The sequence below is a fragment of the Hemicordylus capensis genome, chromosome 7 (assembly GCF_027244095.1).
Source record: "Hemicordylus capensis ecotype Gifberg chromosome 7, rHemCap1.1.pri, whole genome shotgun sequence".
NCBI lineage: Eukaryota > Metazoa > Chordata > Lepidosauria > Squamata > Cordylidae > Hemicordylus > Hemicordylus capensis.
This window is the reverse complement of record NC_069663.1, coordinates 31,771,594-31,797,457: the sequence shown is the minus strand read 5'-3', so window position 1 is coordinate 31,797,457 and position 25,864 is coordinate 31,771,594. Positions and strand designations below refer to the sequence as shown.

The 25,864-nt window shown below is 50.9% G+C and overlaps 1 protein-coding gene across 2 annotated transcripts; it reads right to left on the bottom strand.

Annotated features, from left to right (window-relative positions):
- Positions 1 to 1,343: 1,343 nt before the first annotated feature.
- HEYL (hes related family bHLH transcription factor with YRPW motif like) lies at positions 1,344 to 14,890 on the bottom strand. 2 transcript variants are annotated; one of them, XM_053268792.1, is made up of 5 exons: positions 14,550 to 14,890; positions 8,844 to 8,910; positions 7,553 to 7,636; positions 5,692 to 5,773; positions 1,344 to 1,568 (listed from the first exon to the last, which is right to left on the bottom strand). In XM_053268792.1, the coding sequence occupies exons 1-5, from the start codon at positions 14,639 to 14,641 to the stop codon at positions 1,459 to 1,461; spliced, it is 435 nt and encodes a 144-aa protein (XP_053124767.1). In that variant the 5' UTR covers positions 14,642 to 14,890; the 3' UTR covers positions 1,344 to 1,458. The 2 variants fall into 2 exon arrangements, with proteins under 2 accessions (XP_053124767.1, XP_053124766.1); XM_053268791.1 differs by lacking the exon at positions 1,344 to 1,568 and adding an exon at positions 2,278 to 4,139.
- Positions 14,891 to 25,864: the final 10,974 nt, after the last annotated feature.

The following is a 25,864-nucleotide window of genomic DNA, read 5'->3' as shown; positions in this document are numbered from 1 at the left end:
TGGAGCTTCCTTGTACCTAGTCTGGAAACTACAATCAGTATAGAATGTGGCAGCCAGACTGGTCTCTGGGACATCAGGATACAAAGTGTTGGTTATTACCTATAAAGCCCTTAGCGACTTGGCCTCATGGTATTTAAAAGAGTGCCTTCTCTGTCATGGTCACCTATTATGATCTTCTCGAGAGGTTGCCGGTTAGGGTTAGGTTAGGGTTAGTTGGCTCGTTTGGTGGCGATTTGGGACCAGGCCCTCTTTGTGGTTGTCCTGGGGCTTTGGAATATGCTCCCCGTAGAAATAAGAGCATCTCCTTCTCTGTTTGCTTTTAGAAAGAAGACCTACTTTTATATTGTTTAAAAATTTGTACACTGCCTAGAAATGTACATATCAGGCAGTATAAAAATATGATAAAATAAATAAAAATGAAATCTATGGTAAATTTGAATCTGAATCTAAGAAATATCTACTTTTCTTGAGCATGACGTCATTTTGGAAGTATTGATCAGGCTAGTGAGTGTTAAAAATCTGTTGAAAACAATAAGCTAAATTATGATTAATTCAGAATTTCTGCTTTCAAACAAAGTGTTCCTGGCATATTCCAGTGTAAAAAGTAGTGCATTCAGCTAATTTAAGTGGCAGGAATGTTCATGCAAAATTTAGTATCTGTAAGCAATTGGAGGAGCCACCTAATGGTGCAGCAGGGAAGTAACCGGCCTAGGGAGCAAGAGGTTGCCGGTTCAAATGCCCGCTGGTGTGTTTCCCAGACTATGGGAAACACCTATGTTAGGCAGCAAAGATATAGGAAGATGCTGGAAGGCATCATTTCATACTGCACAGGAGAGTAAAGTAAAGTGTGCCATCAAGTCGATTTCAAATCCTGGCGCCCACAGAGCCCTGTAGGGTTTTTTTGGTAGAATACAGGAGGGGTTTACCATTGCCTCCTCCCATGCAGTATGAGATGATGCCTTTCAGCATCTCCCTATATCGCTGCTGCCCGATATAGGTGTTTCCCATAGTCTGGGAAACATACCAGTGGGGATTCGAACCGGCAACCTTCTGCTTGTTAGTCAAGCATTTCCCCGCTGCGTAAACCCCTCCTGTACTCTACCAAAGAAAACCACATGGCTCTGTGATCGCCAGGAGTCGACACCAACTTGACGGCACAACTTTACCTTTAGGTAACTGGATATTAAGGATTTCTTTTAAAAACTACTAAATAAGTTATTTAAAGGTGTAAAAAGTAGTGTAATTCAGTAATTTCAGTGAAAGGGTTTGTATGTAAAATGTTGTATCTGTAGGTCATTGGGATATATATATATATATTTTATTTTGCACAAACACATCTGTGTGTGTGTGTGGGGGGGTATATGTTCAGGATTCAGCTCCCTCCCCAGAGCCTCTAGAAATTCAGTCTCCAGGTGGATGGATGCACCATCTCTCTAGTGCCCCGCCCACCCCCGAGTGTCAAGGGGCACACAGCACGAAGACATTCTGCAGTGCACAGCACACAGCTGGTGAAATCCCGTCTTCTTCAGCAATGTGGAGTCGTGGATGGGGTGCTGCAGCAGCAATCTCTGTAACAGATGTTACAAAGAACCGGTTGTTACAAGGGTATCCCTGTTTCCACCTGCAAAATGTTGGAGGGCATGGTCTCAGCACATGTGCGCTGCATGTACTTTATGACTTGCTTAAAGGTCATAAAAGGCCTTTAAGACAAGAGTTCACCATGCATGCTGTTTTCATACATTATTAATCAGTGGTTATTGATTTTCCATTACAGGCTACGGCCGAAGCATCTGGGGCAAGAGGCAAGGGCAGCCGAGAGTTCAGCAGCCTCTGTGCCCCCCCCCCTCCTCAGGGCGCTTTCCAGATTAATCCCTACAACAGTGTCACAACGTCTCTGCGAAGTGTGCTTCCATACTTCCTGTGTTGTGACAGTCCCTGCGCTGTCAGCAGGGTGCCATTCACGGGGGGGGGGGCAGCGGGGTGGAGTGGAGGTATTCCTTCACTGGAGGTTTTCCAACAGGATGCTGTGAAAGATTCTTGCTCTGAGCAGTGGGTTAGACTTGGAGACCTCCAAGGTCTCTTCCTGCTCCGACATTCTATGATTCTACATCCAAAGTGAGATTATTAATATATACACTATCACTGGGATTTGTATAGTGCCTTTGCCAGCTTCAAAGTGCTTTGCAGAATTCCATTGTGAACTTCAACTGCTTCTCTGTTTTTGTTCACTTCACAGCAATTTCCCAAGCAAACCATACAGATGGGGACAACAGCACATTTTGTGGAACATACCAGCACTTTAAATATTTTATTGCCAAGCACCCATCAGTTTGCAAAAACATGTACATATAGAGGCATTTTTCATTATCCAGTAGTATGTAAATTCCAGCCAGAAAAAGAGGCAAACTCTAAGCAATGGCCTGTTTATAGGAGTGATGGTGCTCATGTAAAAACCGGGCCTTCATCCCACATTGCCTCTCACCTGGGGGAGACATCTATAATATGAGCAGATGCTGCCCCACTCACCTTCACATAGGATGCCCAAATGTGTATCCCACACCTTTTCAGTGTGCCCGCTAGATGCACAAGTTGTATTTCTTTGCAGCTGGCCAACTGCATAACTTTTGGGATAAGGAGAATCTATCCCCTTCATCATCAATGTTCCCTGTTGCTCATTTTCATTCTTTGTTGTTATTTCTCCTGGGCCTATTTCATCTCTCTCTTGTTGACACTCATCCTCCTAACACATTCCTCGCAGAGGTTGGAGGCCTGAGAGTGAGTCTCAGACCCTGTGTTTTTGTTAAGTTGAGATACTAGAAAAGGCTGGATCCTTAAAGGGAGAGAGGAAAGGTGTAGAAGATAATCCTCAGTTTATGGGCGTTAACACACAGATATCGTGGCTGACTGTCATGGGTTCGGCTCAAGCACATTTTGAAGAGGAAAAGATGATACCTATGAGAGCCATGGCCACATTTTCCCTCCTCCCATTAAACATGAAAAAAGTGTGTATGTATGTGCTCCAGCACTTGAGAGGAGAGAACACAAGGTGAACCAAATAAAATAAAAGAACAGAAAGAACAGCTCAGTTAGTGGTGAGGTCGGTTGCCACTAGAGTGATACAAGAAATGGTTCCCAGCCTCTAACAAGCATGAAAAATTAAAGGAATGCGTGTAAGGTTTCAAGATGGAGGGAAGGTGCGTCTTGTCATAGGTACTAGTAGCCAATAGTGCCCTTGATGCCTGCATAATTATAGTCCATTCCATACAGTACTCCCAGCTGAAATGCAAGTGAGATTGTTAAGACTGAAAATTACATTTTCTGATCTGCAGTTCTTTACAAAGACTGTGCATTCTCCACACAACAAACCAACAGTCTGGAAATGTTCTAATGCAAAGCAGGAACACGTGCCAAGCTCAGTCGCATTTTAGAGCTGTTGAGCAACTCTGGTCTCTGTTTGGAGTACAGTCAGAAAGCCCCAATTTCAGTAGTCCAAGAATGGCAGAGTCTTGCCGTCTCGGTTTTGATTTCTCGGCCCCGAGTAAGAGGATTCAAAAGAGAAGGAGACAGGTAATCTGGCACTGCTGGAGTTCGGGCCAAAGAAGAGGCGGAAGAGAAGAGAAACGTGGCAATGTGACTGCTCCAGGGTGCGGCTGCCTCTCTCAGACTCTCACTGGATCCTGAGCTTGGGGTGGACGATGTCACCACCGGGGCTCTGCTTCTTCTTCGGGACGATGCCATTCTGTTAGTCGAGGCTGGTGTGGCAGCGTTAGGGATGCGGCACATCATGGGAGTTGCTCTCAGGGCCAGGCCTGGGCAGACGACTGACGAAGCAGCCAAGACAGCAAGAGCAGGGGCCTGCTCCCTCCTGGGCACATGCACCTGGGCGGCAGGTGCTATGGCTGGATGGATAAGAGACCCTGGCCAGGGCTGGAGGGGCAGGAGGGGCGTGGGTGCTGCGGGCGGAGGCTCCATTTCAGCCACACAGCTGTTCAGGTGGGAGAGGAGCCGCAGCTGGATCGGGTCAGTGGCAGTGCTGCTCTGGCCCTCAAGGAGACCCAAGTATCTCACCACCTCAGTGAGGCATTCACGGAAGCCAATGGTCCTGTAATCCACAGCGAAGGCGCGGGCATCCCACAGCCCTATTGTAAGAACAGAGGCACATTGTTTGCAGCGTGTCCAGCAATGGGGTGCATATCAAACAAACTGGCTATCTTCTGGAATGGGTTTTGGGGTGCTACTGCATTCTCTTAACAGCAGAGCTCAATGGGATGGAGGGTTCAGCTTCCAGGGCCATTTGCTCAGGGTGCTCGCTGGGCTGAAAAAAGCCACATCAGAGTATGACGTGGCCAGGACACGGCAGCCATCTATGGATGCTAACTTCAAAAGCAGCAGCCTCTGCCACCACCAATATTTATATACCACTTTTCAACACAAGAAAGTCTAAAAAGAAACGTAAGGTAGACACCAGCAACAGCCACTGGAGGGATGCTGTGCCGGGGGCTGAAAAGGGCCATCGCTCTCCCCCTGCTCAGTATAAGAGGGTCACCACTTTGAAAGCTGCCTCTTTGCTCAGTTAACCGGGGTCCTGATGAGCACCCCTACAAAGTGGGCTGGTTCTCACAATCAAAGTGCTGCCGGGAGTTGGTGGAGGAGGAGGCACACACGCTCCTGATCATCATCTAGCTGGTGAAAAGGTTGGGTGGAGGCCGTGCTCCTTTGCCCCTCTTTCTCCCACCCTGCCCCAGCATGAATGAGAGCTGCGCTGCCTGCAGGCTGCCATTTGTCAAGTAGAGCTGAGCAGTGAACCATGCAGCGCTACTTGACGAATGTCCAACCTGCAGGCATCCCACCTCTAGGCGGGGTGGGATGAGATGGGAGAGAGAGGAGCAAACAGAGCTCCGGGAAGGAGAGACAGCTGTGTCTCCTTTGGTGCTCATCACCCCACACCCCCGCTTGTTAGGTCCTGGGTGGAGGACGGGGAATGGATCCTGTGCAAGGCGCAGTTGTAGCTGGTTGGCGCTTTCCAGATTAGACCCTGCAACGGGGTCACGTTGGATCTCGGAAGGGTGCTTCCACACTTCCTGTGTTGTGACACCGCAGTCCCGACGCAGACAGCAGGGTGCCGTTCACATTGCCAATGCCTTCTCTCGAATTTAATCACTGCCATATAGAGCTAGGACGCTGTATATCCGGCGTAAAGAAGTTGCTGTTTTTTCGGGTGGTTAGTTTCCGCAAGACCGCTCCCCCTGCTGTTTACGCTTTCAATGAGACTTGCCTGAATGGAGGCATTTTGCTGCTGTTGAGCAGCTAGCCTGGATGGCGCTCTGGGCAGCCAGCCAGCCAGCCAGCCTCCTCCACCCTTGATCAAATCTAACACCACTGATGTTGGCTGCCTGTTCTGCCCAACTACTACTGACCCCTCGTGGACAACACCTTCCCAGTCCTCTGCCTGACATTTTCGCCACCCAGACCAAGGGTTCCCAAGCTGTGATACTCCAGACGCTGAACTTCCACTCCCATGATACCCAGCTAGACTTTATTGTGGCTGGCAATGATGGGAGTTGTAGTTCAGCAACCTCTGGAGTACCCACCGGCTGGGAGCCCCCCTGGCCCAGACCATCACGTGTCGGGAGCATGCATGGCACCCTCTCCTCCCAACTTCTGGAGGCCACGGCAGAAACCATGTCTTACCTCTGCCCCCAGTGGCATGAAGCATCCGGAGGTGATCCACCGTCATCTGCAAGATCTCTGCTTTCTCCAGCTTAGAAGAGCCCTATTCATTGGAAGAGGAAAAGCCAGATGATGATTAGAATGCCTCCGAGTGTGAGGACTGCTTGCAACATAGGAACAAGCAGCTGCGGTGTCTGCTCATGCCCTTCTAGGCTCTGTGGGCATGGAGGAGACACGGCGGAGGTGTGCTGGGCCTGGCAGAGCTTCCCACACGCCATGCACGCAGGGGAGGGGAAGGTGCCCGCAGCAGCAGCAGCAGCAGCTTCCGGGTGTTTTTTCCTCCATGCAAGTACTATCCACGCAGAGAAAGCATCTTGGAAGTTGCTTCCTTGTCGCAGCAAATGAGAGCCACTCTGATCAGAACCTCAGACTGGAAGCCTTCATTTCTGTTCCTCTTTCCCACCGAACTTCCATGTAAAAGGAAAAAGTCACAAATGAATGCAAAATCTGTCTCAGAATGGTATCGGGAAGGCAAAATACCATGGCCCAACATAGCATAGAGAGACAGCATCGCATAGTGGTTAGAGTGTTGGACTAGGACCGGGAAGACCCGAGTTCGAATCCCCATTCAACCATGAAACTCCCTGGGTGACTCTGGGACAATCATGCACCTCTCAGCCTGACCTACCTCACAGGGTAGTTGTGAGGATAAAAATAACCATGTACACCGCTCTGAGCTCCTCGGAGGAAGAGCGAGATATAGATGTACGGAATAAATAATAAACAAACAAACATGAAACTTTGGAATGTCCAACAGGTGGACATTTGCTTTGAGAAGGCCCCAGGTCCCTGGCAGCATCTCCAGGTAGGGCGGAAACCTGTTGTATTCTATCTAGTAACCGTGTGTGTTTTGTTGTTTGGAAGTTTGTCCCAGTGGGGATCCTGGAGAGAGAGAGAGAGAGAGAGTAGTGGGGAGGGGGGCTTAGCAGGGTGGGGTGGAGTCAGAAAGAAAAGGGAGGGAAAGGAGAAAAAGTAAATGGAGTTGTCTCTCTGAATAAAGTCTTCGTTAAACCAACACAAGACTACTTCATCTAAAAAACAAAACCTCGGAGAGCTGTTGCCAGTCAGAGCAGAGAGCCCTGAGCGAGAGGGACGGCTGGTCTGACTTGGTCTCCCTGGCAGCAGCCCCCTCGCTTCCTAGGGACTGGGCGGCTGCAGACGCTTGAGACGTGCCATGCAGGAGGGCTGGAAGGGCCGCTGCTGCATCCCCAAAGAAGGAAGCCCTCCGGGCGCCACCTCATTCCTCCGCCGGTGTTTGGCTCTGGAGACTGTCCCTTGGAGAAAGGGCTCTAATAAACCAAGCAGTAACCAGGCTGGCTGCTCCCGCTTGGTTTCACACCCAGTTCCCAGGGCAGGATGTTTGCAGAAGGAATATTCTCCTTGCCGCTTGCCACAGTTTCTTCCTCGAATGCCATCCCTCTGTTCCTGTCTATATAACCAAAATATTGGATCTGTGTGGGGACAGCTGATCCGAAGGAGTGGGGCGGGGGGGGGGTGGGGGGGGAGGCACAGCTGCCTCTGCTGCTTGGCGCTCCGTTTGCTCCTCTCTCTGCCGCCCGGCCCCAGCATTAATGAGAGCCACGCTGTCTGCAGAGTGGCCATTCCTCAGGTAGAGCTGTGCGTTAATTGCACAGCTGTACCTGAGGAGGCCAGCCTGCAGGCAGCCCATGGGGCAGGAGAGAGAGGGGCAAACGGAGCTCTGGGAAGCAGAGGCAGCTGCAGCTGCTTTGACATCCCCCAGGCTCCAAGGATGAGCCGCTCCTGGATCTGTGAGAACATTTTGGGGGAAACTGTGGCACCCCTGACAGGCTGACAGACCTACCTGCTTCTCAAAGGCAGTGGGGACCAAACGCCGCAGCTCAGACAGGCTGTTGTTAATCCGGTCTCTACGCCGTTTCTCAATGATCTGCAAGAGCACAACGGAAGAGGAAATGTCCCATGCTCTTGGGAAAAGGCCCTCCACCCAGTAGTGGCTTGCCCAAGGAGGAGCTGCTGCCTCTGCTTCCTGGCAGCAACTCAGGTTGTTCCTCTTTCTCCCACCCTGCCCCAGCGTGAATGAGAGCCGTGCTGCCTGCAGGCTGGCCATCCATCAGGTAGAGAAGTGTGGTTAATTATGCAGCTCTACCTGACGGATGGCCAGCCTGCAGGCAGCATGGCTCTCGGGTGGGGGAGGCTCATCTTTGGAGACAGGAGCGACTTGAGTTGCCTCCTCCGGCACCCTGCTGGCTCATTAGGATGCACCCCGACACCTCTGTGGGCTCTCTAGCACAGACAGCTCTGTGCCGGTTCTGAAATGTTTTTTCAGTGTGATCTGTCCTCTGGATTTCGTTTTGTGGCAGAAAGTTGGGATATGCATCTTTTTAATGAAGTAACTAATTAACAAAATAAACGCCAGTGCTCCCTAGCCTGTGGCCCGACATATAATGGCGCGTCTGCCTCCACAGTCTCCATCCTCTATGCAACTAATGATGCGCATGTGCAGCTCGAATGGGCAGCCTCAGAATCTTAAGCATGTGCAGTAGTCGGGGTACACAAGCAGGATGGTGCAGGCGATTGACTCTCCCACTCCTACCAAGGCACGAGCAGCTCATCCTAACGATGGGGGGGGGTGCCAAAGGGAGGCCCAGTTGCTGCTGCTTCCCAGAGCTCTCTTTGCTCTTCTCTTTCCTGCCCCATCCTTTCTTCCCTCCTCCTCTCTCACCCCACCCAAACCCATGGCTCTAGGCAGGGCGCAACAGGAGAGAGAGAGGAGCGAACGCAGCTCCAGGAAGCAGAGGCGGCCGTGCCTGCCTCTTTGGGGGGCCCCTTGGCTCATTAGGACGGACCACTCCTGTGCCAGGACCTCGGAAAGAAGGGCCAAATCCTGAAGCCCCAATCTCAGAGACCTGGAAATCCAAACGTGTAGTCCAGTGGGTAGTGCTGGATTTGGGCCTGGGGGCCTTTTGTTCAAAGCCCTCTCCTTCCGCCCAAGACACACGGGTGACAGTCCTCAGCCAGTTGTTCTGTTTGAGCCTTGGTTCCTCGCTGCTGTGACACTGGCATCATAGTGGCCCGCCTGAGAAGTGGGTGTTTAGCCTGGACAAGATGAGGAACACGAATGCATCCCTACTCACCCCTCTCCGCTTCTTTCTTGCTTGCATCTGAGATGTTGTTGTGGGAGAAAGAGATCTGGGCATCGGGCTAAACAGGAACAGGGACCAAAAAAGCAAGAAGAAGGGCTTTGTTTTGCACAGTCACCATTTCACTCTCTGAATGCTCAGTGCAATGTAGCTCAGGCTCTTTTAGAAGCACAGTCCATTTGGGAGATCTGCTGCTACGAATTAAGTCAGGAGTTCCCCATGTGGGGTCCCCAGATGTTGTTGGACTACAACTCCCATCATCCCCTGCCACAGTGCCTGGAGGGGATGATGGGTGTTGCAGGGATCCAAGGTTAGGAATCCCTGAGTTAACTCAACCACAGTTTTTCCCCCTCCTACCCACACAGGGCCAAGTTTTATATAATGTTTGATACCATCGGGATTATTTTTAAAGAATTGGTTTCAGAGGATAATTCTTTTAAAATAGTCCAGATTGTATCCTTTCAATCTGAAAATGATTTCAACACCTCAGAAACTTTCTGTATATGAAAGGCACACCAGTGCCCCTTATATATCTAAAAAGAGCACCACCTTATTTTATTTACTGATTTGTTTTATTTAATTATCAAAACAACTGAACCAGTTTTACAGAATAAAAGCAATTAGACAGTTTAAAATCAATTTAAATTGTATTATCCCAAAGAAAGCTGGCATATGATCTTGGAAGCACATTGAACGGAGTGGGGGAAAAGATGAAAGCCACTCAGTGGGAGGGGAAGAGGTGAGGCTGGTCAGCATTCCTGGGCAGCGACTCTGAGCCCAGTACTGTAGGGCACAAGCCTTCTGAATGAAAGAGGACTCGGATGGGAAGGACGAAGAAGAAGAAGAAGAAGAGAAGGCGAGGACTGGAGGAGGCATCTTCTCCAAGCCTGCGGCCCCAGGCGGCCTCCCTCCTCCTCTTCCTCTGCTCCCCAAGTCCTGCTTCAGCCTCAGTGACTCCTCTGTGCCTGGCCACAGGGTGTGGGGCGTAAGCCAACTGCCGCTGAATCTGGCCAGGGAAGGAACGCAGCAGGTGGCAGGCTTTGTGGCCGTGGGGAAGGGAAGAGAAACTCTGCTTACTGAGCCTCTCTTGGTCCCACGGATTTGGCAGCCCTGTCCCCCATGCTTTTGCAGCCACGGTGGGGGTGGGGGTCAGCCACTCCACAAGTGTGACTTCAGGGCAGCCAGAAGCACTCTTCAGCCACTCCAACCTATTAGAAGAACCCCAGCAGTAGGAAACAAGTGCCCACTTGGCCACAAATAACAGTCTCCCATGACAAACCACCCAGAATATTGCTGTCCTACATAGTTGAATCTCTGGATAACTGAAATGAGCAAAACGTTTATATTTTATTTTATTTTTAAATTGAGAACTTGATTTGCAAGAGCAAGTAAAAAGACAGCCAGCCTCAGAGTCTTGTCTTTGAAACCTTTCCTAAAGCCAGTTTCTTTCTGCAAAACGGAAGTGTGTGGCAGTTTCCACAGGACAAGAGCAGGGCAGGGAAGGCAGAGTTCAATATGCCTGAATGGCACACAACAACAATTTATATACTGCTTTTCAAGAAAAGTTTTCAAAGCAGTTTACGTAGAGAAATAACAAATAAATAAAAGGGCTCCCTGTCCCCAAAGTGGGGCTCACAATCTAAAAAGAAACACAAGATAGACACCAGCAAGTCACTGGAGGGATGCTGTGCTGGGGGTGGAGAGGGCCAGTTACTCTCCCCCTGCTCAATAAAGAGAATCACCATGTTCAAAAGGTGCTTACACATTTTGCTTGCACATATTTGCAAGCAAAAGGTAAAGGTGTCGGTGTCTACTCCTAGCACCCACAGAGCCCTGTGTGGTTGTCTTTGGTAGAATACAGGAGGGGTTTACCATTGCCATCTCCCACACAGTATGAGCTGATGCCTTTCAGCACCTTCCTATATCGCTGCTGCCCGATATAGGTGTTTCCCATAATCTGGGAAACATACCAGTGTGGATTCAAACCGGCAACCTCTGGCTTGCTAGTCAAGTCATTTCTCCACTGTGTCATTAGGAAGGGGCTATTTTTCAGTGCGAGAAAAAGCCAAATCACCCAGCCAAATCATGTGGTGCAAAGCCAAATAAATAAATAAATAAATAAATCCCAATTTCACAGTATGCAAGGACCTTTGGGATTTTGCAGGTCAGCACCTGCAGCCTACTTTGCAGGGTTGTTGTGTATAAAGTATGCTCCTTCTTCAGTGTGACAGCACCTCAGATGTCCGTGGACTGCTGTCTTTTCCTATGTAGCTCTGATATGCCTGCCTCTTTTGTTATACTTTAAAATTTTGGTTATTTGATTTTCTTTGTGCTGGTTAAAAAGAATAAAGGTTTTAAAAAATCTTTTAAAATGACAGAATTTAAAAAATTCTTTAAAAAGAATAAAGACCTACTGAATTGAAAATTGAGACAAACACATTTGACTGGAGAGTATTTATGTCACTCATGCTGAAAGCACTGACTGAGAATTACTTACTTATTTTATTTATTTATTTATTTATTTATTTTTTACATTTCTATACCGCCTTTCGTTAAAAGAAAACCCCAAGGTGGTTTACAAAAATTAAAACATACAATAAAAAGCAGTAAAAACATCAAGCTAAAAACAAGCATAAAAACAAGACAACAGATAAAAACACACAAAAGCTTCAGTAAAAAACGATTATGTAAAAGCCTGGGTAAAAAGCCAAGTCTTTAAAAGCTTTCTAAAAGCTGTGATGGAGTCCGAGGAATGAATGGCCACTGGGAGAGCATTCCAGAGTCTGGGGGCAGCAACAGAGAAGGCCCTGTCCCGAGTGCACGACAGCCGGGCCTCCCTCATTGTCGGCACCCGGAGCAGGGCCCCCTCAGATGTCCTTGTCAAATGGGCAGCAACCCTTGGGAGCAGGCGGTCCCTCAGGTATCCTGGGCCCAAACCGTTTAGGGCTTTAAAGGTCAAAACCAGCACCTTGAATTGGACCCAGAAACAAACCGGCAGCCAGTGCAGCTCTTTCAAAATGGGGGTGGTATGTTCCCAACGGGCAGCTCTGGATAAAACCCTCGCTGCATTGTATTTTTAATTTACACTCATCCATTACTTAATTAATTTCACCCTTCCCCCCAATGGCAGTGTGGATTGGACTGCCCAGACTCCCCCCCCCCCAGTCTCCAGGGTCCCCACTGCGATGTCATCAGCCACTGTGTGCTCAGCCTGGGCGGCTGCTCGGAATTCCCCTCCACGTGAGTTGCTCAACGGAAGTGGCCACGGCGTGTGCGCATGTTGCGACATGTGCACGAGCAAGCACGAACGTGTGCACACGCAGCGGCCACTTCCGGTCTGCAACGTACTGGGGCAGCAAGGAGATACGCTGCCGCCCCGGTGGAATCGTTTTTGACAAGAGCACCACCGGTGGGGAAATGTGGGGGGAAGGGTAAGAGCACACACACACCCCAGTCCTTAAAGTTATCCCCGCCCACCTCAGAACCGGCCGAACCGTCCATAAAGGGCTGCCGAACCGGTTCCATGCAAATCCCTAGGAAGAGGTACTGGAGCACCTGCATGGGAGCAAGAAGGAGGAGGCCACGGCTTGCCCACGGGGGCCACAGTAGTGATGGCTGCAGGGCTTTGGGGGGGGGGAACTAGACCTCATCCCCCAGAGCAACAAGGGCTGGCAGCCTTGTCCTACCTACCAGGGTTGTTTGGAGGATACTCTCAGGTACTCGGATAATCTCCAGGTTAGTTGGAGGAAGGGCAGGGCGCATAAAAGGGAAACGGTACCATGATTAATCAGGCAGGAGTTATTTATTTTGAAGCATATTATTCTTCATGCAAATGCAGAAACCTCTGGTGGCAGGTACCATCTCGGAAGAAGTATTCCTCTCCCTCACTTACCCAGGAGGGAATGCCTCTTTCTAAGGCAGTACCAGGCGGGCAGCCACCCAGAGGTGGCATGCAAGGCAGAGCTTCAGAGGCTTTACTAACTACTGAGTTATGGATGCACCAGATTCACATTTTATTTATTTACAGTATTTATTTATTTAACATATTTTTATACCGCCCAAAACCTACGTCTCTGGGTGGTTCACAACAAAACAAAAACAGAAAGTAAAACATTAATTAAAACAAAAACAAAAAGTTTAAAACATTACAACAATTTAAAATCTTCAAAACAATATTCCAAAACAGCATCAAAACCATTAAAACAATATCAATTCAAGCTGCTTCCTACAGAGTCTGTCCATTGGTCCATCTAGCTCAGTACTGCCTTCACTGACTGGCAGCAGCTCCGACAGGGGTCTTTCCCAGCCCTGCTCAGGGATGCTGCCAGGGGTTGAAGCTGGTGTCTCCTCCCTGCAAGCAAGGGCTCTACCCTTGAGCAATGGCCCCAGCACAGGAGCAACATTGGTTGAAAATGCTGACAGTCCACATAGAAACCATCTTCTCTTATTGTTTTTCATTGTTTTTTATTCTGTGCAAGTGTTTTAATTGTTTGTTTTATTTTTAGATTGCAATTTGTATTATGTACACCCCTTAGAGATGGTACTATATTGGGCAGCAGCGATATAGGAAGCTCATCTCAGCAATGGCGAACCCCTCCTGTCTTCTACCAAAGAAAACCACAGGGCTCTGTGGGCACCAGGAGTCGAAATCGACTTGACAGCACACTTTAGAGATGTATATATCAGGTGGTATGTGTGTGTTTATTTGTTTTCTTTTATTTATTGTTAAATGTATATACTGCCTCTTATTAAAAACAATCACAAGGCATATCATATATATGTATGAGGTGGCAATCTTTTCTTTCTGAGATTCAGACTTGGTGAGAGAGGCATTCATACTTTTCAATTAGACTGCTGCATCATGTTCTGGGTGGGGCTGCCCTTGAAGACTGTTTAGAATCGGCAGCTAATGCAACAAAAGTATATATTTGCCAGACCAGCATCTGAATAGCCAGTGGCCCTAAATCACCACGCAGGGGCATGAAATCCATTGTTGATTGATTGGATTTATATACCGCCCTTCCAAAATGGCTCCGGGCGGTTCACAACATCCATGGCAGAGGCTTCCCTAAAAAGGCTGGCGCTACCCCAAACCATGACTGAGCCTGAGCTCAGCTCTGGAGTCAGAGTCGTCCTGAACCGGAGCGGGACATCTCACGTGTGCCCACGCCACCAGTTTGCTCCATGGCCCAGAAAGCAGGCCTGAATCTGCCAGGAGCGGCGCATTCCCACCAGGCACCAGCCAACATGATGCCCCGGGCCGGGGCCGGGCGCTCAAGCTCCTCTGGGTGGCCGCTGCTGCCTCCGTGACCACCAGCTTCTTCTCCCCTGCCAATGGCCCACCCAGCGGTGCTGCCCAAGAAGCCCTTGGCTACTAGCTCAGAGCCCGACTGGCCGCCCAACCCCCTTGGCGTCGCCAGCAGAGGCGCCTCCTAACGAGCCGGTCCGGGGGGGTGGAGGGCGTCAAAGGAGGGAGCTTGGGTGGCTCCTCTCAGTCTCTCCCCCCCCCCCCGCCCCCCGAGATCCATGCTGCTTGCAGCCTGGCGGCCATTTGTCCGGTAGAGCTGCGCAGTTCGCTCGACCTGGTGAACGGCCAGTTTGCAGGCAGCGCGGGGGAGGAGAGAGGAGCAAAGCGAGCTGCGGAGCCTCCTTCGGCGCCCGCTGGCTGGCCGCGCCTTCGCCGGACAAGCGCCCCCTTACCTGCCCGCTTCCTCCTCTTTCCCACGGTCGCTGGCGGCGACATCGGCCTCGGGCTCGGAAGAGCTCTCCTCCGGGCAAGCTCTCGCTTTCATCTTCTTCCTCCCTGCGCAGGGTCACGGGGCCGCCAGCCGCCCCCTCCGCACTTGGACCCCCCCCCCAGGCAGACAGGCCCTCCTGCCCGACCTCCAGCAGAGGCGGCGGCAGCAACAGCAGCAGCAGCCCGCTTCTCCCCCGACCTTCGTGCCGTGGGGAAGGAAGAAGCTCTCCCCGCCGCACGTCCTCCTCCTCTGCTGCTGCTGCTGCTGCTGGGCTGGCTCAGCTCCTCCTCGGACCCCCCCCCCCCCCCCGCCGCCTCCTCCCCCCCGCAGTCTTCCTGCAAAAGAGCAGCCTGCGTGAACTGTCTCATGCCCCCTGCCTGCCGCCTCCGCTTCCCCCCCGCCTGGGGATTGGTCTCAGCCCCTGCTGAAAAGGACCCGGCGACCTTCCTGGCAACACGAAACCGTGGGAAAGCGCCGGCCCCATAAAGCCCTGAGTTGTTTCAGGGGAAGAAAGCGGGGGGGGGGGGGGAGGCAGGGAGAGGAAGCCCGGCGGCATCCATCCAGCCGCACACACGGCTCCGGGCTCCTGCTCGGAGTCAGCCTCCCCTCTGGCGGGGGGCGGGCGGAGGGGAACTCTTTCGCAGACCTCTTGCCTGGTGGGATCTGTCAGTGAGCAGGCATGGAGGCGGCCCGGGGGGGCGGGGGGCTGGTGGAGCCGCCGCAGGCTGAGCGGAGGAGCACTGGGAGGCCTGCCTTTGCCAGCCCCACTGAAGCCCTCCCAGGCCTGCCCACCCTGGGCCAAAGCCAAAGCAAGCGGCCCATGCCAGCCGGGGAAAGGCATGGTCGAGGCTCACTGCTTCTTCGCAGCCCTCGGGGCACGAGGGATGGCAGACCATCAACTGCCAAGTCCGGGGAAGAAGGGAAAGGGCTTCCCAATTCTGACTTGTCCCCTTTTAACTGAGATGCAGTGAAGGGCCAGAGATCCTGTCGGCAAGGATGGGCGGACCATATGGGCAACTGCTGCTGCTGCTGCTGCTGGGCCAGTGGCCTCAGCCCTCTTCCTCCTTGCCCCTGCCCCCTTCCTCTGACACTGTACATGGCCGCATGGACTGGCGTGCTTGTAAGCCAAGCGTTCCATCCAGAACAGCGATGCAAAGGACTCCAGCTGCTGCTGAAGCTTCACACTGTCTGTGCAGCAGCAAAGCTGAGTTAATTGTAACTCAAGGGGGTCCAGGGCTGTGCTTATCACCCGTCCTCTGCTGCCCCAGAGATGAACTGCCTTTCCCCTTAACGTTGAAGGTGAAGGGACCTTGACACAAGGCATCCAGAAAGCTGGTCTTGAGAGCTGGTCTGGTGGCAGCAAGCACGACTTGGCCCCTTAGCTAAGCAGGGTCCACCCTCGTTGCATTTGAATGGGAGACTAGAAGTGTGAGCACCGTAACATATTCCCCTGAGGGGATGGAGCTGCTCTGGCAAGAGCAGAAGTTTCTAAGTTCCCTCCCTGGCAGCATCTCCAACGAGATAGGGCTGGCAGAGAGACTCCGCTGCCAGTCTGTGAAGACAATACTGAGCTAGGCAGACCAGTGGTCTGACTCAGTATATGGCAGCTTCCTATGTTCCTAACCACCATATGTATCTATGCATCATTGAGAGAGAGAGAGAGAGAGAGAGAGAGATGCATAGTTTCTTTGTAACCTGCAATTGTATGTATCCTTCGGCTGGAGACAGATGGGTGTTTTCTCGAGAAGATGAAGGTGCTTTGCAAGAGGGGGGCTGCTGTTACTACTGCCACCACTACTACTACCTGTAGTAGTGTGTATCTTGCTTTGCCTCTGGTAAGTGGGTGTTGCAGGCTTTTTTCTGTTGTCAAAAAACCTGCAAGACCTACTGTATTTGGCCAGAGGTGACAGTTGAACAAAAATAGTATGTGTGCACACCAATGAAATTTGAATCCACATTCAGCTTTTTAAAAAATACAATTGTCTGTCTCCAAATTTACATTGACAGAAGTCAGTCTCCTGAATGGTATAACTATGTACTTTATACAGATAATTCAGGCCTGATATTCTTTTTGTTTAAGAAGTCATTTCTCAAAGGGTCAACACCAACACAGCACATATACTGTACTTTCTTCTGGATGGCAACCAAAGTTATCCTTCCAGATGTAGCCTTTTCTGGGCGTTCTCTGAACATTGTCACGTCAGCTCAATTAGAGTGCAGTTGATGACCTGTTTTTCTAGGATTATTCCATGTTATGAATAGAGCAGAGACCGCAAAGAGGCTCAACTCGCTTATAATCAAATCCACATTCATTTGAGCTGGAGCTCCTGGACTGCAGTCTAGTAAAATAATTGGGGATCCTAAGCACTATCCACATGGGTGACGGGGGGGGGGATGGGACCTTGTTGAATTAGCTCTTATTTGTAATGTTACAGAAGAGTTACTGCTCTGAGCTGACTCACATGTCCGTGCAATAGAACAGGGGTTCCCAACCTGTGGGGTACTCCAAATGTTGCTCAGCTGCAGCTCCCGTCCTTCCCAGCCACAGTAAATAACGACCACAGGTTGGGAACTCTTGCAATAGAGGCGACAGAGAGGAATTAGTGGGAATTAGGGATATGCACGGATATTTTTCCCCCAATTCAATTTGTACTGGAATCGAAGAATCCACAATTTGTTTTGGACCCGAATCTGGCCGGCTAGCAGAGGGGTGATTTGTTATCGCCCCAAACAGGTAGATTGGGGTACAAATCGTTTTGTACCCAAATCGATTTGCACATCCCTAGTGGGAATTAGCTACCTGATAGGGAGGTGCCCAATTAAGTTCCTGACACTGACAAGGGACTAAATGAGAGATCCTCTGACGATCATTCTGACGAATGGGGGAAAGGGCCATTTGAGAGTGGAACCAAGGGCAGACCGCTGGGTCAGTCATCGGAACAGTACAAATAACAGAGATATTTGAAAGATGGCGGTCTATCTGGAAACCAAGTCCTATGGTTGAAGGAGCTTGGTCTGCTTAAAGATGGAGAAGAGACTTTCTCAAAGGGGAGATATGATTGCCCTTTTCAGATATCTGAAGGGCTGCCACACAGGAGGAGGACTGAATGTGTTCTCTCTTGCTCACAAGCACAAGACTAGAGCCACAGGGTTGAAATGACAAGCGAGCTGATTCAGGCCAGACATGAGGAGGAGGAACTTCCTAAGTGTAAGAGCTGTGGCCTGAGGCAGGCTGTTCCCCTGTCCAACAGCTCTTACGCTTCGGAAATTCCTTCTAATGCCTGGCCTGAATCTGCTTGCTTGTCATTGCAACCTCTCTTTTGCTGGAGGTTTTCAAACAGAGGTTGGACAGGCATCTGTCAGGGATGCTGGGCGCTCTGCAAATTATATGCTACAATGGGGGTAAAATGCTTCGGCTTGGCAGGATTGTATTGAAAATGGTCCACAGGATCTCAAATTCTACAATGGGAAAATACAGCTATTTTTCTGCAATAGACTTGCAACATTGCAGTGCTATAATGCAAAGGTAAAACCCCAAAGAAGGCAGGAAGTGCAGAAGCACACTTAGCAGATTAAGTGTAGCGACACCCTTGTAAGGTTTAATCTGGAAAGCATCCTTTCAGTGGAGAGGAGAGCTGGTCTGGTGGTAGCAAGCAAGACTTGTCCCCTTAGCTAAGCAGGGTCCGCCCTGGTTGCATATGAAAGGGAGACTCGATGCGTGAGCACTGCAAGATCTTCCCCTCAGGGAATATCAGCTTGGAGGAGCGGCTGCCAGTCTGGGTAGACAATATTGAGCTAGATGGACCTATGGTCTGACTCCGTATATGGCAGCTTCCTATGTTCTTAAGTTTCCTGCACTGAGCAGTGGGTGGGACTAGAAAAAATCCAGGGTCCCTTCCAAGTCTAACATTCAGAGTTGCACCTAGGTAATTTCAGAGCCTGGACCTAAAGGCTTTTGGAGCCCGCCCCACCCCCTCCACTGCAAGTTAAGCATCATTTTTAACCCAGTTTCTTGAGGGCACAAACCACACCACCCAGGACAGACTAAAGAGGATTTGGAGGCCCCCAGAGGGTGTGGAGGCCCCGGACTTCAAGTGTCTCTGCTAACATTCTGTGATTCTTTGCATCTTGTTCTGATTCCAGGGGCGTAACTATAATAGGGCAAGGGGAGACAGTTGTCTGGGGGCCCACTGCCTTGGGAGGGGCCCCCAGAGGCAAGTTACATGACTGACTCCCCCAGCCACGCACCTGCCCAGGCTTCCTTCCGTTGTATTCATCCTCCAAAACTGATGTGGGTGTTAAGACCTGCAGCTACCAGAACAGCCTGTCTTTCCCTAGTACCATTAAATGACTTGCATCGTCCACACTTTACAAAATCTTTAAAAAAATAATTTAGGATGATGTTCTATTGTGGCACATAGGTTCTATCTATCTATCTATCTATCTATCTATCTATCTATCTATCTATCTATCTATCTATCTATCTATCTATCTGCTTTTTGTTACCACTATTCAGCCTCATTTAAGATTTCTTTACTTCATGAGCTGAGCTTCAGTGAAGCGGGGGGGGGGGGGTGCATTTTAAAATCTTGTCTCTGGGTCCACTCCAGTCTTGCTACGCCCCTGTCTGATTCTTATTAATGGCATTTTTAAAATGCATTCGTTCACCTCAATTATCCTTCTAGCTGCACTGTAGGTATTCTTACATTGCTTGGCAGAGAAGGAGGCTTTGGCTGAGAACTTACAATACGGGAATAATAAAATGGTAGGTTTTGTGCCCCCGATGCAGTTGTTGATGCAGGACGGGATGAGACGTCCAGGAGCTCTCAGCCTTTGGTTTCACTGGACCAAGCTTTGAATTTTTATCCCATTCTTCACGAAGTGGACCTTGCTGGCCAAGCCCTCCCGCCACCCCCAGACACTCCTACACTTTGCCCCTGGCCCCCCAAGGCAGATTCAGGAACACTGTCCCGCTGAGCCCTGAAGCAAAAAAGAACTGGGCCGGCTGGGAGAGGCAGAGGCTTCCCTTCCATTCTGACGCCTTCACTGCTCACCACAACCCACCGAGAAGCACAAAGCCTTTTACAGCCTCGCCCTCTTGTAACCTTCTGGGAAACCTCCCCAGAGAGCTGTTGGCTGCAGACAGCGGGAATGTGGTGGCAGAGCCTGTCGGAAGAAAGAGGCAAGAAGCAGAGCTGTCTCTGTTACCCCTCCGTGAACCGACAACGCCCCTCATCTCACCCTGGACCTGTTTGGAAACTGGAATGTCCCCCAGACACCTTCAAGCAACCATCAGCCCACTGACCACCCCCCCAGACACATCTAGTCACTGCGGGTTGCTCCTTCTCCCACCCAACGGATGGGAAAGGATTGGGGTGTGGCGGGGGAGAGACATCATCCCAAGAATGCAGCACAGCTGCTGTGTGTCTGGCAAGCTCAGAGCCGGACAGCCACTCACCCAACCAACCGTGGGCAAAGCTACAGAGCCCTCTCGGGGCCCCAGAGACCAGTGTGTGGGTGTGCCTCATTTGTGGCCTTGGCTCCCCCCCACACCTCCCGCCACCATGCACTGCATGAAAGAAAGCACCATTGTTTCCTGAGGGGAAGTGATTAATTTGTCAGGGGATCAAGCAAGCCCCACTCTTGCTCTGGCCTGAGGCCTCCCCCCTCCCTGCTCCTGTCTCTTGGTGTTGACAGGCCAGCCTGTCTGTCTGGCACAAGGTGGATTCCCGCTCCTTCCCCCCTCCCAGAGATGGACCTCTCCCATTCCTCTCTGGGCAGTGGTGCATGTGTGCGCCAGACGGAGGACTCTGACATCAGTCACACACACAGACAGACTCTCTTGCCACAGGCCTCAATGGCCCCCGTGCAACACCCCCCTCCGCAGACGATGATTTCCCACATCATGGGTCCTTCATAGAGCAGCAGTTGAGTGTTGGCCTCTCTCTGCATCCAGCGCAGGAGGAGGAGGAGGAGCGCCCAGCCTGAAGGAAGCCAGACCCCTGGACACATCTCACTGGCTCCCCCCACCCCACCCCTTCAGTCTCTCGCTTGGCACCAACAAAAGGATGAAAGGAAACCAGGCTGAGCGGATGTCAGGGGGAAGGAGGAGGAGAGGTGATGAAAGGAGGGTTCTTGCTCCAGAGCTCCCTTCCAGTTCCCACACTCTGACAGGAGATGCCATTTTGGCAATTCCTACCCAGAGGAGGCAGCGGCAGGGGTGTAGCAAGACACATTTCATTGACAAAGGAGGACTCGGGGTATGAAAGAGGTTTCTGCCAAAAGGTTTGGATAGGAAATGAGGACCAAGCCCGCCCCGCCATGTGCATTTTAATTAGGCACTGGAACCGACACGCTTTGACAAGAAAAGAGCTCCACACACTTGTTATATGCAGAACCAATATATAGTTTATATCTTCATCAATTTGTTCTGTTTTACTGCTTTTAAGAAATCAGGGACACAGCGGCATAGCAAGGTCAGAGGGGGCCTGTGTTCAATAGATGGACATTGTCCGCCCCACCCATCCTCTTCTGTTTTTGTGGTACCATAGGCACTGCAAAAGGCAGAGGCCACTGCCGCTGCCAACACACAGTGCCTCTGCAAATGTTCCCCACTCACGTGTGGTACCCTGCCGCCACTGCGCGCTGCCACTGCTGCCGCCACTGCGTGCTGCCACTCCTCCCACCTGCTGGCCCTCCCTGCTCCCCACTCCTGCCCCTGTTGCCTCACTGCCCCTCTCCTGCTTGCTGCCAGCCAGCTCCCCCAGCAGTAAGGGGTCTGGCTTCTTAATGGCGAGCGAGTCAGCTGGGAAATGGCGTGTGCATGCCCTGCGTTGGACTCAGGGTGCACGCACACCCACCATTTCCTAGCTGGCTCACATGCGGGTCAGGAGCCAGACGGGACGGCCCCTTTCCTCTCTCCTTTGCTGCAGAGAGGAAAGGGGTTGCTCAGCCTCTTCCCCCTGCGTGAGCCGGCTAGCAAGTGGTGACTGGGCAGCCAGTGGCAGGAGCAGCAACGTGGTGGTGGCCACAGGTGAGCAGCAGAAGAGTGGGAAGCGAAGGTGGCTCTGTAAGTTAATTATAAGAGGGTTTTAATTCAGTGACGTGTCATGGATGGTTCAAGGGAGGTTGGCCGTGCTCAAGGGAAGCATCATCCAATTTAGGATTCTGAGGTTCTATTTGGGTAATTTTATCTAATTGATCTCTGGCAGTGATAAGACCTGGCAAGCTGTTCCCCAAAAAATCCCCCCAAGAAAGAAACTTAGGTAAATTTCTGCTAAGGCTTTATTTCTGTCTTTCCACCATCTTTCCAAGTGTGCAGAGCAAGACAGCTTAAAAACCGGCTGGGTCAGACTGACAGATCCTATGTCGGAGATCCAGTCAGACCCAGAACAATGCAATACTGTACAAACCTTCAGCAGAAACAGCTTGATGACCATAATTACTTGGCATATTCTAACTGGCAGTGCTTCTGATCACATATGATTAAGGACATACCAAGCAAAGGAGATGAAGTATATATTTCATTTCTCTTGTCGGACCAGCAAGCCAATGTTACTGGCCCCCCCAAAACAAGTTTTCTTGAGGCAATTTGGGAGAAGGAATGAGGTTTCCTTTTCCTCCTGGTGAGCCTTTTGATCCTCTAGAGGCCCACAAGAGCCATCTTGTGGCAGCTCCTGTGAGTCGCCCAATGCAGGCAGCCCGCTGCACAGGTCCTTGGAGGCCTCCCCATGCTTTTAACAGGAGGAGGGTCACCCTCCTCGCCATGCCTCTCCCCCACACCAGACCTGGGAGAGCCCAGCAGCAATCTGGATGGCTTTGCTGAGCTGCCATCTGGATTTTGGAAGACAGGCAAGGCAACCTCAGGGGGCTCCTTTAGCCTGGAAGCGGGGGGGTCCAAGATATTTTCCTTCCTCCTGAGGTGAAGGACAATGTGATGCCCCCCCGCCCCCCCCACCAAAATCTACAAGCACTTGTTGAGGGAAGTATCCCCGCCTGCTGCCTTTGACCCCTTTGGATGCTTTGTACAAAGAAAGGAGGGGGGTCTTTGGGGCTGGAAAGCCCCTTTTCTGATCCAACGGCCCCCTATAAATGCCTGCCGTTGCCATGATCTGAGGCAGTGTTTCTCATGGCAAGGCTCAGGGACCAGTGGCAGCCTCCATCAACCCTAAATGCAAGTCCCTGATTCACTAGCAGCTCATCCCAAGGAGCCGGGGGTGGGTGGGTGGATAGGGGTGCCAAAGAAGGCACAGCTGCCTCTGCTTCCCAGAGCTCCATTTGCTCCTCTCTTTCCCACCCTGCCCGAGAGCCGTGCTGCCTGCAGACTGGCCGTTTGTCAGGCAGAGCTGTGCAGTTAACTGTGCAGCTCTACCTGATGAATGGCCAGCCTGCAGGCAGCACATGGGGCAGGAGAGAGAGGAGCAAATGAAGTGCCAGGAAGCAGAGGAAGCTAGCCTCCTTTGGCTCCCCCGCTCTCCGGCTTATCGGGACAAGCCACTGAACAATTGTTTCCTGGGCATGTTGTGAAGCTTTGGCCCAAGCAGACTGCAGTCTGCACAGTCCCTCTGGCACCAGGCAGAGGCACCCGTTCCCACTGTGCAGTGCTGTGCTGTGCCCAGCGTTGGAGGACTGGGCCAGGGAGCCCTTTGCAGCCCTGCTGCACCACCGTGGAAGGAGGCACCGGGCACAGAGTGCTGGGAAGTGCAGTCCTGCTTCCCAGGGCTTTCCCCACAGAAGAACTCTTCAGAGAGGGCTCCATCTCTCCTAAAGGGGGAGGGCGGGCGAGGGCCTCCCTCCCAGCACAGAGAAAAATGTGGAACTGTGAGGAAGTCAGCACAGTGGGAGATGGCTTTTTCATGGACGTTTTTGTGGTGGGTTTCTTCTTCTTCTTGGCCAGAGTGGCGCCCTCTTGAAAAATAAAGAAGATCGCACAAGCCGATCTACACAAAAGGCTTTAATCCCAACACCCATTCCTCCTCAGCAGGAAATCCTGGGAATTCCCAAGTTGTGTTGGGAGACGTTAGGAGGACTGCTAAAGTGGTTGAAAGCCAATACAAGCGACAGTATTGATTTGCAAGTGATCCACATGCAATGTATATTTCTCCTTGGTTTATAACATCATCCATAGTGTGCACAGTGCTTTACAAGGTGCAAGAGGAAAGGACCCTGTCCTGGGCGCTTTCTAGATTAGCTGCTCATCAGCAGCAAAATGCCTCCCTTCGGGCAAGTCGCATTCGGAACGGAAACAGCAGAGGGAGCCGTCTCTCGCAGCAACTAACAACCCGACAAAACAGCAATTTTTCCATGCCGGATGTACGATGTCCTTGCTCTATATTGCAGCAATTCAATTTGAAACATTATATTGGCAATGTGAACGGCACCCTGCTGTCCGCGTAGGGACTGTGTTGTCAGGACACAGGAAGTGTGGGAGCACCCTTCCGAGATGTGTCCTGACCCCGTTGTAGGGTCTAGTCTGGAAAGCGCCTTGGAGAGCTTACACTCAAAAATATGCTCCCTGCCCCATCGGTCTACCCTACTCCACAGGGCAGATGTGAGGATAAAATGAGATCATCCGCATGCCCGTAGCAGCTGTCCTGAGATCTTTGGATGGATGGATGGGATGGAGGGGCAGATAAATACATTGTCCTGGGTCTGAAGAAGGACTTTGTATAAATCAAAAGTTCCAGTGTTTTAAAGGCTTGTTTGCTGGTGCAATAGGGCAGAGGCGTTCTTACCCCTGAACTTCCAGGCTGAAGCATGTCGATGCTTAATTTGCAGGGGAGGGAGGCCTCCAAAGGCCTTAGGTCCAGGCTCCCAAATCACCTAGGTGCACCTCTGCACTAGGGTCAGCATACCTGCAAAGCTCCAAACGCAACTCTCACCCTGTGGGTTCACCCTTTTCTTGGGGAATGTGGGAGTAGAATCTGATCCCAAGTAGGAGTCTGCTAAGAGGTGGTCTCAGGAAGAAGGCTGGATCAATGATTAATGGAAGGAGACTTGGAAGGTTGGTTTAAATTCTGCATTAACGCCACCTTGCAGGGAAAAAAGACATTAACCTTTCATACACTTAACTGCCTCCCCCCCCCCCGGCTCTATATTTTTCATGTTAATTATTTACTGTCATAAAAAAATTATATACACTCTCACACACACATGCTCAGAGTTTTTTGGACACTTGCTGTTTTGGTTTTTATTTCGTAAAGCTAAAAATAATAACATTTGCAGTAGCATAACCATTAGCTGAATGTTAACAACCAATTATTTATAATTAAAGCTCAGATGTCTTTGTAGAGAAAGATGTTCAGTCCTTACTTCAGCGTTAATCAAAACCTTTGAGGAGGTGCAATAATTTAATTTAGGAGCCACCTCTCACTTCCTCCCCCATCATAAAAACATATTATATCCCCGTATGATATAGGCCCCATATAAGACGAACCCCATTCAGACAGGTTACAAAGGAGGGGAGAAAAAGAGCCGTCAATGCTCTGTCCACCCTCCCTCACTCGTCGCACTGGCATCTGCCTAGCTTCAACCTCACCTTTTAGATGGAAAATCACTGTTCCAGTTTTGTTCCTATTTTGCTTTTTGGAGAGAGGCTGGCGATGCTTGCTGAAAATGTTTCCGTGCCAGAGTTCTTCTGATTTCAGCCCCGTCGCCCTCCCCAAGGCTCCTCACAGGTAGATCTCGATGCTTCTTGTGCATGGACATTTCAAGGTGTGGACACAAAACGCCACTCCCTGGCACCCCTTCCACCACCACCACCACTTTAGCTGCCTCTCTAGTCAGTAAACGTAGCTGGATGCATTTGAATTCTATGCCATGCATGGTGAATTAAACATTCTGCTCAACTTTCTTTATAAGACATGGAAACCGTTCCAGTCAGTTTGCTGATGCACATAGGCCCAATGTGACTGGCATCCCCCCCCACCTCTTTTTCCTTTTCAAAAGGAGGGGTGCTTTGGATGGGGGGGCAGCAGAGGGGAGGGAGGCTCCGCCCCTTGCTCTCATGTCCTCCCCACCGCTGTCCTTAGCCTTGGAGGGCAACGCGTGATGTGTGTGCGGCTGGCTGCTGTAGGCTTCCCCAGTGCGAGCGAGCCGTTGTGCTCTGTCATGAGGAATCAAGATTTCACCATGGCCCTGCCGTGTGACATCTGAAGAAGCCCCGCGTCTCTATGCTCAGCTGCATTAAACCTGCTGGACAGTTTACAACATGCTCAGTCCAAATGCAGCACTGCACAAGAGAGAGAAGGCTCCCGTCTTGGGACTCCTGCTCTGGCA

What these genes read in the sequence shown, in the direction of transcription:
- HEYL (XM_053268791.1), bottom strand. Translation starts at nt 14,641, where the DNA reads ATGAAAGCGAGAGCTTGCCCGGAGGAGAGCTCTTCCGAGCCCGAGGCC. An exon ending in CAAGAAAGAAGCGGAGAGGG is followed by an intron (nt 7,637 to 8,843) that starts GTGAGTAGGGAT and finishes GTGCTCTTGCAG; the next exon opens with ATCATTGAGAAACGGCGTAG. An exon ending in TCATGCCACTGGGGGCAGAG is followed by an intron (nt 4,140 to 5,691) that starts GTAAGACATGGT and finishes TTCTTACAATAG; the next exon opens with GGCTGTGGGATGCCCGCGCC.